This window comes from Morone saxatilis, unplaced genomic scaffold (genome assembly GCF_004916995.1).
Source record: "Morone saxatilis isolate NCDOM2014 unplaced genomic scaffold, NCSU_SB_2.0 Contig24, whole genome shotgun sequence".
NCBI lineage: Eukaryota > Metazoa > Chordata > Actinopteri > Moronidae > Morone > Morone saxatilis.
The window spans coordinates 22,478,118-22,491,949 of record NW_023339807.1 but is presented as its reverse complement, the minus strand read 5'-3'; the positions used below and the strand labels follow the sequence as shown (position 1 = coordinate 22,491,949).

Genomic DNA, 13,832 nt, shown 5'->3' with positions numbered 1-13,832 from the left:
CACACACGGCCATCTCACACAAACACACACACCTACTGTATATACACGCAGACTCTGTAGCACACTGAGGAAAAGGGTGTGCGGGGCTTCTTCCCCTTGTCAACAGGATGAGAAGCAGGGAGATGGAAGCTGGGGCATTAGTCTCCTCAGGGCTAGCTCTGGGATTTCCTCCAGAGGACAGAATAGGAAAAATACAACACCATATAAATAGATTCTCCTAGCTCAAAATACTGATATGGCCTCAGCGGGGAGGGCTGAGGGGGGAGGTGATGGGGTGGCAAGATGAGATTTGCATTGAATTTCCTGCTTTCTTTGCTCCCCATGTGTTTTCTTTCATCCATGTGGATCTTTGTCTCACTTAAGTGTTTTATTGTATTTTTATCCCGCCTCCCACAGGGCAACAATAACATTAACAAATCTTCTTGATACAGTCTTATTTGTTGATAAGGGGTTCTTTCTGTATTATAGATTTGATGCCTGGGTCTGTGAATAGCACCTTATTTGTGTATGTTTTATGACTGTAATTTTAGAAATTTAGGCTATGTGTGAATGTGTGTTTGCATGTGAGTGAACGCATGGGTACCCTCGTGTATTGCGAGCATTTGTCCAGCAGGCTGGCTGGCTGAAAGGCTGAAACTCATTGTCCTCTCTCCCCGACTGGGGTGCCTGCAGGTCGGAATGGAGCCAGTCAGTCTGCCCACCGTACAAACTACAGCTGGAAGAGTGTCTGTCTGCTGAGCAGGTGCCCACCCCAGAGCTCATCCAGGGCTACGTCAAGAAGGTAGGGTTGCTTTACAAATGCCAAGTCGAAGGTTTTGTCAGTTTGTGACCAGCTGGAAGGAGGGATGCAGGGAGGAAGAGATAGGGAGAGGAGAATGCAGAGAAATAGTGGTGGTCTTTAGATACTAAGTCAGAGATCCAAAGCAGACGTAGACCACGTGAAGACATTTTCCTAATACAAAAAAAAATTAAACTCAGTCTGCTACCAAATTCTTACTTTGTTCAGCATGTCACAGAGCACAATGTTTGTATGTTTACAACTGTATTTTTGTGAATCAGCCACATGGCTTAACCTGCTTGCAAGCACACTGCTGTCAAGCTGAAAGATTTCAACTTCAGCTTGTCACTGAATGCTTGAACCACAGGTGGCAATGTAGCACGCCATGTTTGAGGAGTAATTGCTACTTTAAAAAATAACAAAGAAAGCATGGGATGGTGCTGAAGTGTGTGTATTTCAGGTGCTGTCAGGTATGAATTAGTGGTTACTTTACAACTTTTTCTTACCACTACTCTAATGTGAGCAATGTTAAAAGGCTTCTACTACTACACACAAGAAATGTGCTTGTTGTAGAATATTATTAACTTCAGCATCTGACAGTTTTCCGCTTAAGCCAAAGCCAGAGTGTCAACATAGCCGTCTAAAAACTTTGATAAATAGTTTTGTTATGAATTACATGGAGTCAAATTTAGGCAGGGCAGCAGGAAGTGAGATGCTGTAATCCTCTTGGTTATTGGGATCAATAATCAATAACAGTAGTTATAGTATAAAAAAAGTATCAACATGTCTTGACAGGCCTCCACCCAATCTGAAAAAAACGTACTTATGGGCACAACCTACCCGAAACCGAAGAAAAGACCTGATCAAAAGAAGACCCACAGACTGTGGAGAAAGAAGTAGAAAAGTATTAAAAGACGTAAGGCCTTAAGATCCAACTACAAGGAGAACAGTAACACTGACAATAGGATGATGCACCACCAATTAACGAGCAGCAGCGGTCAAAAAGAGCAGCGATACATATAATTTTTACTGGCATTACAGAATATACTCTCTCCATCTCACCTCAAAAGAACATATTTCTCCTGCTCTAATTATAATGCACTGTAAGCTGATAGCAGGTCTGTTCAGATGCAAGTTTTAAACAAATTTACACACAGACTCTCTGCAATACAACAGGATCCTAACAGATACAATTTGAGCAAATGTATTTTAGACCTGGGCCGACCCAGGTAAGGTGTCGAACCTGTGAAGACCTGTGATTTTTGATTAAAATGAAAATAGCAATTCAGCAGTATAAAAAAATACTCCAAAACAAGAAAAAGTAAAGACATATTAGCAGCAAAAAATTATAATAGTAAAATACTCATTACAGAGAATAGCCCATTTGTTATTAACATTGTGTTAGCATTAAAACAGTATTTTTATGTTGTAACTGGTCCAGGCAGAACTAAACTCCATACCTATAGTTATAGGTATGGAGTAATCTTTATCATGCATTATATTTTACAAGTTTACCATATGTTTTGCAAGTAAAATATTCAATTTCACAGTAATTAACAGCTGTCATAAAAATGTAGTGGAGTAAAAAGTACAATATTTCCCTCTGAAATGTTGTGGAAAAGAGGTATAATGTTGCACAAAATTAAGAATACCTAAAAATTTTACTTAAATCTACTAAAAGGAGTTTTTAACTGGTTATGAAACAGTCTCAATTTAGTACTGATGCCTCTATATGAACTACATAAACAAACACAACCATCAGCAAGAAGATGGGCTATTTTTACAGTTTTTTTCAATGCCTGTCACTAGGTTGGATGCGCTCAGATTTCCCATGTAATCAGAGCAAGAGGAGCCAGAATCAACACAACATGAATATTCCTTATAGCTGCTTTACGCAGCCATGTGTAGGATTTGGTGGCATATACCAGTGTAGTTGCAGATTCCAACTCTGTCCCTTTGAAGCGCAAAGGAGAAACTACAGTGGCTGTATAATGCATCAAAAATGCTAGAGTTAGTGTTTGGTTTGTCTATTCTGGGCTACTGTAGAAACATGGCAGTTTGTAGCTTCTGTCAATTTGAACAGCTCATTCTAAGGTAACAAAAACATATAGATTTTTATTTTCAGGTGATTATACATTAATGAAAACATAGTTATGAATATTATATTCCATTTCTGCCAATAAATCCTCTTAAATGTTACACACCGGACCTTTCTTTTGTGCACTACTTTTTCCACTTCATGTACTGGAACCGTATAACATTTGCTATCACTGTAAATTTGAACATTATTCTTTTTTTAAAATTATGTCATTGTTTAAAAACCAAAATCATGGTCTCTGTCTTTCCAAATCCATATTTTCTATGTCTGTCCAGGCGACATGACAGGATTAAAGGATTTATTTCTGGGTTCATATAGAGTTAAAGATTTGTTGGAGTTGGCATTGTAAATAATACACATAATGTGTTGAATGCAGTGCTTCCCAAGTGCTGAACTGAATACACCAAAAACGTGTTTCCTCAGTAATTCCTAAGCTAAAGTTAATTACAAACCAGCTGAACATTTCGTATTTTCCATAGGAGAGATGAAAGCACTGACAGGAGCCAGAAAGCTGAAATCACCTTGCCTGATCTGATAATGATGGCTCTGTTAGTGGTGTCACATGTTATTAACACTGCCGTGAGAAAGCCTGTTTGAAATGGCATTCAATAATATCAGTAACTGAGACACGCCCTCGCCCGTCTGTGGACTGTATGCTGCGATCATCAATCGTAATTGCAACCCCCCTGCTAGGATCGATATTACGGCCGAAATTGATGTAGGCCTTTGAACACACTCACTCCTGAACTTTCTTGTACATTTTTGCCCTTTAGGATTCCAGTCATACAAGCCGCAGTCCTGAGGACCTCATTACTGTTGGTTAGTCATTTTTAACACGAGCTGCTACAGAACTGCTGGAGGAACGGAGGGAGGAGGAGGAGAGAGGGAGGAGGAGGAGGAGGAGGCCCATGCTAAAATCTATTAAAAGGCGGGGGAAGTGAGCAAATGGATGAGTGTAGAGATAGTGGAGAAGTCTCATCCCTGTCAGTCTCTCATCTTTGGAATTTCCTGTTTCCCTCTCTCTCTTTCAATCTTCTTTCTTTCTCTCATTTCGTGTCCTTTCTCTTTCTCCTCTTCCTGGTCTCCAATCTCCTGGCCGGGTCATCCCTCATGCCTTTCTTGTGCTGCTAGCTCTCCCTCACATGTCTCTCTGCCCTCACTCCAGGGGCGTGCGCATCGTCTCCTCCCGGTTTTCAATCTTGACCTCAGGACACCTCCTCCTGGTGCAACTGTAATAACTTACGCGGGAAATAGGAAATGTGTCTCAAGTCAAAAATTGAATTTTTCACTCAGGCGTGATTATTCTGGTGCAGAATAAGGGAACCTGCTCCAAGAAATTTTCATCAAGGGTTGTGTGCGTTGGCGAGGCATGTTCATTAATGAACAACAAAGAAGGTGAAGCAAAGTTGCTTTTTGGACCTCGGGAGAAGCCTAAGTTTTCCTGACCTGAGGGGGTTCCTTCTGAGCAGAGCAGACCTTGCTCTGTTCATTGTACAATAAGAAGTTAGAAAAATGCTAATTTTTTCGCTCATGCTAGTTCTGATACTGAACTGATAGAACCGTTGTATTACAGTTTATCCCAAGCTGCTGCGGTGATGACCTCTGAAGGGCGTGTAACAACAATTATTCTCATATTCAATGCCCCTTTAGACTCCAGTTTTCGTGCGTCTGTTTCCCGTACCCGTAACGTTTCAGGGCTTCATCTCTTCCAACTTTAATGAAGCGTATGAGGGTTACACTGAGGGAAATACTCCGAACCAAAGACCGATGGTGTTTTTTATGGCTCATCATTACATCAAATGGACACTAGTTTCTGTATTGTTTGTTCTTTCAACCACCAGCAGCATCACAGCTCTAGAATGCAATTAGGAGGTTCATTTGGTGTTTTGTTGTTCCGAGACCACACGTGTAAGACCTAATTGTAAAACGTCACCGAGTGCATTGGTTTGAGGTGTACCATTTTGAAGCCTCGGGTTTGGCATTATGGTCTGTTTTTTTCTGGAGCCAGCCGCCGTGATGTACTGCGAGTTGAACTGGTCTCATTGGCTGTGCAGTTTTGACTCATCCATAGTATCTCATCTCATATTACATATATAACAGTACACTACAATATGTTTCTGAAAAGATTTTAAGCAACCAATGGGCAATGCAGAATCAGCACTGCCTGGTTTGACTGTTTGATGAGTTTTGTGCATTGTGCTGGGCAGATTACTGAGCTAATAAATCCACACAATCAAGGTAAAAGTAGGGTCATTTCTCCATACTACTCCATACTATCTACCTTTTTTGCCCCCCGCTGCCCCCATTACATAGAATGTATCACACAGACCGGAAGCTCTGTCCACAATATTTACTGACTATGGTCCAGACTGAAATTCACTCAAATTTAAGAAGCTGGAATAAGAATTTTTGCTTATTTTATTACGACTAATCAATTATATCAATTGCTGTCCATTAATTTTCATTTGTTCATCTACTAAATTAATCAATTAATCATTTCAGCACTAGACTCTTTTATTTGTCCCGCTACTTATTGACATTGAATTCTTCTGGGAAAATCATCAATTCATTTCACTTTGCACATATTTATTACCATTTTTTTACTCAAACACACTTATTGCACAGTATATTTGTGTTTTATCTGCATTCTTTGTTACGATGATGGACCATTGGCAAGATGTTTCTGGAAAAAGAAATCAAATCTGAATGGTTCACTTTGTCAAACAAGGGATTTGATCAAATTATAATGATAATAATAATGGTACTAAAAATAAATTTGATTATTACAGCCCACTATTCGAATGTACTTTTCTATCAACTGCACCAACATTAGACAGTCAAAGCCATTCATCTCTCTCTCTCTCTTTGACTGCCCGCATTACCATTAAATGAGATACAACAGTTTCTCCCTTTTATCTCAGCAATTCCATTTCAACATATTGGTATGAGGAATATGATGTGGAAGCACCCAGAGAGCGTTCACTGATATTAAACAATATGGCTGGAAACAATGTGACTGTTTTCCAATTTAATTTCATAGTGAATAACCTGCGCATTTGATTTGATTTTTATTCTCTTCCCTCACTCTGGCTCGGGATAGACAGGCACTGCCTTGGCTTGGGGGGTGGGGGTGGTTGGTGGAGGAGGGCAGAAATGGAGAACGGCATCATTAACATTCTCTGACAGTTAACGTTTCAATCTCGCTCTGTGGCAGAAACCCAATATTGACATAAAATGCCAGATGACAAAAAGACAGAGAAAAAAAGTGGAGCGCTGGATTTGGGATGCGGCCTGGGCCTGACTGGGGTTGTGGCCGCTCCAATCTAATCAACAGCTGTGTGATTGGAGAAGCTGCTGGGAAGGAACGAAAAGAAACAGAGGGGGTAGAAAAAAACAAAGATCCAACAGATGCAGGGGACTTCATGAAGAGTATTGTGGGGAAAACAATTCCATTTCAAGATAATTGATGTCTGAAAGTTTGGTTTCAGTTTGAGATCTCTTGGGAAATAACTTTGTGTATATGTTCTGCTTCATAGGTTGTTCTTATTTTGCATCCTGAATTAGCATTTTTTGGCATTTTGCTGATGCTTTAAACGCAAAAACAGGAGCTCCACATCCACGACCTCCAACAATATAATCCAGTCTAAGGCTGCAACTAATGATTATTTAATCAATTAATCCTTTAGTCTGTAAATTGTAGAAAAGATAATGAAAAATGCCCATCTCTAGTTCTAAGAGCACAAGTTGACTTCGGCAAATAGCTTGTTTTGATACAGTCTAGAGCCAAAGATAATCAATTTACTATCATATATGACAAAGAAAAGCAGCAAATTCTCACATTTATGAAGCCGGGAGCAGACAAGTTTTGGCATATTTGCTTAAAAAATGAATGACTGAAACAATTAATTGATTATCAAAATAGTTGACCATTAAATTTCTGTCAATCAACATATCATTTAAGCTCTAATCAGTGAATGCAAAGTAGTATTAGTGGCATCATCTGTATGTGTAGCATCATTATCATTCTAACTGCTAATTCTTGTTCATGCTCTCTAACAGCAGATCCAGGATGCTGCTGACCAAGGGGTGATGTTTGTGGGATTTGTCCAGGAACCCTATGGGGCCCCATGCACCAGGATCAGAGAACCAGACACCCCCTCCATTTCCCTGCACTCCAGTCCCAGCTCTGTGCTCGGTTCCCTGGGCAGCTGCAGCCCCTCGAACCCCTCAAGCCCCAGAAACCATGCAGAACCTGGAGCTCAAGCTGAAGCAGTGGACAAAGAGGGGAACGAGGAAGCCTCCTGTAAGTCTGGGGAAGGAGCACCAAGTGGGGAGAAGAATCAAAGTGAGAACACTGGGAACCATTCAGGGGGCGGGGTGGAGGGCAGTCTGGATGAGGTCTCGCCTGCGGCGTCTCCAATATCAGAGGGAGATCTGGAGCACACGGAGGAACTGACGGTGGAGGACTCGCCGTGTCACAATAACAATAAAGACAGTGGCAGAGACACAAAGGAAAGGCAGAGATACCGCCTGCGGAGGGGTGATGGTGAGTGGTTTCTATGATTGCCATAATAAACTAAAAGGAAAATGATGTGTTAAGCAAATAACATGTAAATTAGGACTGTAAAGCACTCTCATGCTGTGAAAAATGAATGAATCTGGGGGGAAAAGCGGGGGGACAAAGTCAACACAACAATAGGTTAAATGTTGACAAATTTTTTTGTAACTAGGTTTTGATTGGACAATTCCTCTTCTGGCTAATGGACAAAACACACAACAGAGGATCTAGAGGGGTAAAAAACTGCCTGGCTACCCCCGCTATGGGCTTTTCCAAGTAAATATTGATATATGTGATTGTTTGCGATTAAATCAGCATATATTTCTGCCACCCCATGAATATTTCTCTAGATCCGCCCCTGAAAACATGGAGACATTTTACGTTACACAGAATACAATTAAAGAAATAAAGGTACGAAATATGAAAAGACAGACACACTGTATCTCAAAACATGGGTGTGTAAAACAAGTATTTGCAAGGCTGCATATCATTGGAGGTGAGAGAGTAAATACGTTATTTCGTTATTTGGCTGAACAGACCCTTTAAAGGAAAATACACTAATTGGCCAAATGGGGGCCCTATAATTAAAGGTCAAAATTTCAAAACTTTACCAAGCTTTAAAACTTGACAAGACTCTTAAGTCCAAATGACACGGGACCTGCCACACAGCTATATTTACAAATTGCACAGAAAGGCCTAATGAGGGATGATAATTAAGATAATTAAAGGTCAAAACTTCAAACTGAAAGTCCGCAACTGCTGAACCGCCACAGGCCCAATGCTGATGAAACTAGTTTCTGCATCACTTACGGACATTGGGTGAATGTTGTCCTCCCATTTATCAACCCCAAAATGACTTGTTTTTGAGCTGCGTGTTTATGCACATTCATACCTGTGAGCTCCCTGATCAAACCACAGTCGACTGCTGGTCCCAAAGCAAAAACAGTCGGGGGTTAAATGATGCACCGAAGGGCATTCACTGTCTACTGTAGCTTCTTGTCTCACATATTCACAGTGATAGATTTAAAATGACAGCTTCTAATCTTTAGCCAATATCGTTCTGCATATCTGTGTAACTTGTGTTTTGGTTTCATTTGAAGCCATACCTTTTGGCTGTTTAACTAAAGAACAGCGTGGTGCCGTAGATCCCTCTTGAAACACTTGGCAACTGCGGAGGTGTCATTTCCTGCTATTGCCTCAATGTTACACAACAATGTGCTGCCTTGGGATATAATCCTCTCTATCTGTTACACAAAAAGAATCGTCTTATAGCTGTGGTGCATTAAAATTCACACTCACACTTAGGCGATGAAGCAGGAGTCTGTGAAATTCGCAGTTTGGTTGGGTTTTTGGGAAAATGCACATTTCATAGCTCGCTTTCTGTCTTTCCAGAAAGTGAGCCATACCTACACCTCTTTTACTTATTCATGGTACCCCCCTTTTCTGTGGGAATGGTGTTGAAATTAGCACAGACATTTATAGTTTTGGCTTTATTTGAGCATTTTGAATTGACAGATGGAGACACCCACCACTCTCACCCCCCACCCACACGCTCTCCTCCTCTCACAGAACCTATTTGTGATATGTGTCAGTGCAATGTGCAAACTGTGCATTAGATACACTCCCAGTGGGAGTGTTAACGTGTGTGTGTTTGTGCGTATACTGTATATTTGTATGTATAGTGTGCAATACGAATTAGGTTCAAAGCACCTTATACTAGGTGTTGCATAATGAATGTACTCTGTGCACATACTTTATGCTTTTGTTTGTGTGTATCTTTGTCTTTATATGTGTGTGATAACACACACTTGGCATCACGGTAGACCACAGCCCACTGGTCCATCTGGGCCTCCCTACAGTGCATTTTGCAGCAAGATAATCCCCCACTGCCTTGTCCTCTACCTCCCTCAGCTTCACAGCTCTCTCTCTATACCCCCACCTTCATCCCCCTGAATCTCTGCGACAAAGCCAGCAGCGCCAGTGTAGCAGCCAGCCGGGGTGGTAGGGGAGCCTGCCAAGCTCCCATGTCCCTCTCTACTAATGCCCAGTCTGACGAGGAGACCCAAGAGTCTCGGGTACTGCTGGCTTGTCCTCGCTAATCCTCAGATCTTGAGGTGAACACAGTGCAAGTGTTGGCAGTGGAGCTGGTGAAAGTCTGTGGCTTACGGTCGAAAAGAGGATCTCCATCCCTGAGACTGGAGCTCTGGATAGAAACTGAGCCCATAAGTTTGGAGATTCAAAGGCTTGGATGGTTTGAAGGAAAGGGATTCTGGTGGAAGAGCAAAAAGTATAACATGATAGTGACAGCTGTACGATTATGTATGGATAAGACAACACAGTGTCCTAAGGATTAATTTCAGATGCAACTGATTTACATGAGCAAAAATGTTTTGTAGGAAATTAAATGGATCGTTTATTTATGAACATACTGAGGAAACATTTATACCATATTTTTCCTCTTTTCCTACACTATCTGTGGCTGGCACATTACATGTTTATATTTAGGCAACTCAAAGTACTTGGCTGATAAAATATTGATAAAGTCAACGCTGATTCAAGGCAAATGACGGGACATGTTTACTTTTTCAATATTTAAGGAAAAAACCTTGTCTTTCTATAACCTTGAGCAAACCACCCAACTACACATTCCTGTGATTTGCTCAGAAAAAAAGAGAATATTGAGTTTCATGTCAGGATATAACTTTATCAAAGCTACAAACACATATAATGAGCTTCGAACAAACAACTTAAAATTGTGAAGAGCTTTAGCACAGGTGTAATCCTGAGGAATATCAGTCTAAAATCTTAAGCATCTTAGTCAATGTGCAGAAGGAGTATTTTCAGCTGCTTGGTTTTATCCTTGAGATCAGTGTTATCTCTGCTCTGATGGGATCAGTGTCCATCTTCTGAGATTATAGAAACAGACATTGAAATGATGACATGTCATGTTGGAAAGCTACGCTGCTAAGATCATGGCAGGGTTGATGCCGCCAACCTCGTCATTTGGACAGCCGGGCTGTCATCAGATAAGCCTTTGAAGCAACATGTTTTTAACATCCTAACGACACTCATGCGCTCATTTTCTTGTTAGCCAGGCTGCCGGCGACAACAAGAGTCAGGTTAGCTACACAGACTTTATTCTGAAAGGCTTAGGGGTCGTCTGCTAATGTAATGAATTTGTGCGATTAGGTTTAAAGGACTTAGTCATACTCTTCAGTGTGTGTGTGTGTGTGTCTGTATGTGTGTGTCTGACACAAGGATACGCAAGTACATCCATAAATATCAAATTACTGGGGCATTAAGTAAGATTTTTACTGCCCTATAGCTCAAAAAGGACCATAATAATTCTCTGAAACATTAATAAAGTTATTGATCACGACCAATTACTTTGCCATATGGTGACATCTCTGGCTTTCAAACCTTGTTCTTGTTATACAGCCAAAAAGCAAATGACTGCAGTGTTATTACCACTGTTTCTTGGCTCTCCAGCAGATCTCTGATCGGAAAAGTTTCTGTTACACAGTAATGTTTGTGTCATTTACTAGCCACTGTAGCACAAGGGGAGTGGTGAGCTTGGCAAGAGATTTGTTTTGTTGGTCACTAATTAGAGTTTCTTGAAGGTCAAAGATCACTTAACCTCGTGTTCTTCCAAACAATAAAGTATCTGCTCTTCTGCAGTTTCTCACAAAAACTATAAAATGTTCTCATATCTCAAGCTTATCTTAGTGAACATGTGAACTGGTGGGACAATGGTTTGAGTAGTGGCTGGTAAAATCGCGCAGGGGGAAAGGGATGCAATGTGTTTATCATCTGTCACTATAATCATGTCATTTTTAATATCCTTTTAATTCATGTTTTTATTATTAGTTTTTTCAGATAAGTAACGTTGAGACGTTTGTAATCATTTACAGCCTGCCATGCTGTTATTCTGCATTGCTCTGTATACAATAATTTAGCTAACATTGTAAATAAATGTAAAAGGCTGTAATTTGACAGAAAAAATGTGAGTTGAGTCGGGTGACTGATTATTTAAATCATTGACATTTCAGGGGGAGCCCTACAGATTTTTATCAAAATGACTTTCTGAAGTGCTCATGAATGCCATATGGAAGCACAGCTCCAGTCTGACTTACTATTGTCCTGCAGTCCAGAGTGACGGACAGATGCGAGACAGATGTTTTTATGCCTACATATAAATATCAGGAGATAGTCCTCTTATCTGTCCGTGGCCACCAACTCCCTCTTTGCCGAAGGGAAGTGTCCCTTAGGCAAGCCACTTAATCCCTCTGATGCTCCAGTATATCTCCTGTGAACAGAGCACTGCTGAAAAGATGTTTACAACCCAGAAAGTCTTTCCTGACCACATAAAGGTTAGAAAATGAGCTACCTACTCCTCCGCTTCAATTAGAGGCGCCTTGGTGCCATAATCATAGTGTAATTAGAATGTAAGGACGTATAATGCATGGAAAACTCTCAGCTATTATACATAAAAGATTTAATATTGTGAGAAAGAGGCCAGACTGCATGTTTCTTACTAGTGGCCGTTATTTTGTGGCAAGCTGTTTTAAATGCAACAAATAACAGTCCCATCAGTAGCAAAGGAATCACGGTTTAATGGCGTTACTTATCTAATTACAGTGTGATTACAGAAAATAAGAGCTGTGACCTAAAGCCTTACCACATTTCTAAATTAGTTAGTATACATGACACAATTTTTCAAAAGCAGTCTTATTCATGACCTGCTCAAAGCTCACTCACATAGAGAAAGCATCCATGGGACAAACTGTAGTGATACATTATCTCAGGCTTGTGCACATAAACTGTAAATCAGTTTTTTATGATACAGATCTCCACAAAGTCATTCGCAGTAAGGAAACATGTTGTTTTGGCAAGTCGGAGACATGTTGAATGGGAAGTCATTTTGTTGCTGCGTGTTGTCCAAGATTTGTTTGCCATATTGTCGTCGTTGTAACATGGGTAACATGGGGAGGATGAGGGGAGGGTGTGTGAATATTCTGCTGTGATTCAACTATTCTCAAGAGTGACAAATGACAAGATTTAGGGAATTTGGTGGCCAGCTGTCACATCAGTCAGACGAGCCAGACAAGAAATGGTTATAAATGATTCATTCTTCCTGGGTGTCTGCTGGACGGATGGACGGACGGAGGAACCAAGGCGACTGAGCCATGACTCCCCCACCACTACCAGCACCACCACCGCCACCACCACCCCGTGTCCTACTGCATGTGTGTGTGTGGGTTGGGGTTGGTGTGTGTGGGTTGGTGTGTGTGGGTTGGTGTGTGTGGGTTGGGGTGGGTGGGTGGCAGTGCCGCACATTCTGCTCATCCATCTGGTTCACTTGGGGAATGACAGTCCGACATTTGCATTGGAAAGAAAGGGGAAAATGTTACCAGACCCGATTTGAATAGCTTCCTGCCTGATTCGAACCCCGCTCACATCTCACGTTTTTGTGTTTTTTCAGAGCTAAGCGAAGCAAACATTTCACTCACTCACATCACAACAAATAAAACTCTTTCCACTTTGATTTAGTATGATATGAGTGAGGAGTAGTGACATACGTACTGTGGGCACATTTCCAAGCCTGTTTCTCCCTCCTGAGGCCCACTGCATTATGTATATTTGTGCTTGATATAAACAACAGCTAGCTGGAGAGCTTTTAATGCATTATTCAAGGTTATACCATGAATTAACTCAGTTACAATGAAATGGTCCCTTTTAAGTTCTGCATCAGCAGAGTAACATCACTTCTAGAAAACATTAAAAGGAATATGAGGATGACTTGTAGCATGAATATGATCAAATTGCTTTTGATTCACTTCACGTTTGTTGTTGAAAAAGAACCAACTGGAAAAAGAGGCAGCATCCTTGGAAATTATTTTCAGCGTATTTGTGAGTCCAGCTTGGGGCGACGCAAATCTCATCTTGTATTACTCTTACATTTCTCATCTATTTTGAACCTGCCAGGTGGAACTTTTGTTCATGATATGATAATGATATTGAAGTTTTTATTATACTGCCTTGCATACAGATTTGTTCTTCCCACTTACAAGACACCAGAAATTAATGTAAAACAGATTCAGAATGCAGCACATAGGCAAAAGGTCCTAAAATAGTTTAACATACATAAAAACAAAAACAAAATTCAACCACACAATCACACAACTGGCAAGACAAGGTCAAATTCGTTGGAAGTTCTCAGCTACTTTTTTGTATTTTTGCTTTGAATGTGTTCAATTTTACTGCACTAATTTCCTTGTCAATGCCAAATTTTTAATATGGCAAATTTCTTGAGCACAGCATTTGGAATTATTTCCAAAGATTCATGCAAACCATCCACTGAGCTGGTTTTTAATCTCATCTCATCATACAGTACCAAA

The 13,832-nt window shown here is 40.7% G+C and overlaps 1 protein-coding gene across 2 annotated transcripts in view; it reads left to right on the top strand.

Moving 5' to 3' along the window:
* The window catches only part of LOC118336213 (raftlin-like), a 99,995-nt gene that overhangs the window by 53,080 nt on the left and 33,083 nt on the right, over nt 1-13,832 (top strand). The window contains exons 4-5 of one of the 2 annotated variants that reach the window (XM_035672814.1): nt 673-781; nt 6,939-7,422. In XM_035672814.1, the coding sequence (XP_035528707.1) occupies nt 673-781; nt 6,939-7,422 (593 nt within the window). Of the gene's footprint in view, nt 1-672; nt 782-6,935; nt 7,423-13,832 lie in introns of both variants that reach the window. The other variant, XM_035672813.1, reaches the window with a different exon arrangement.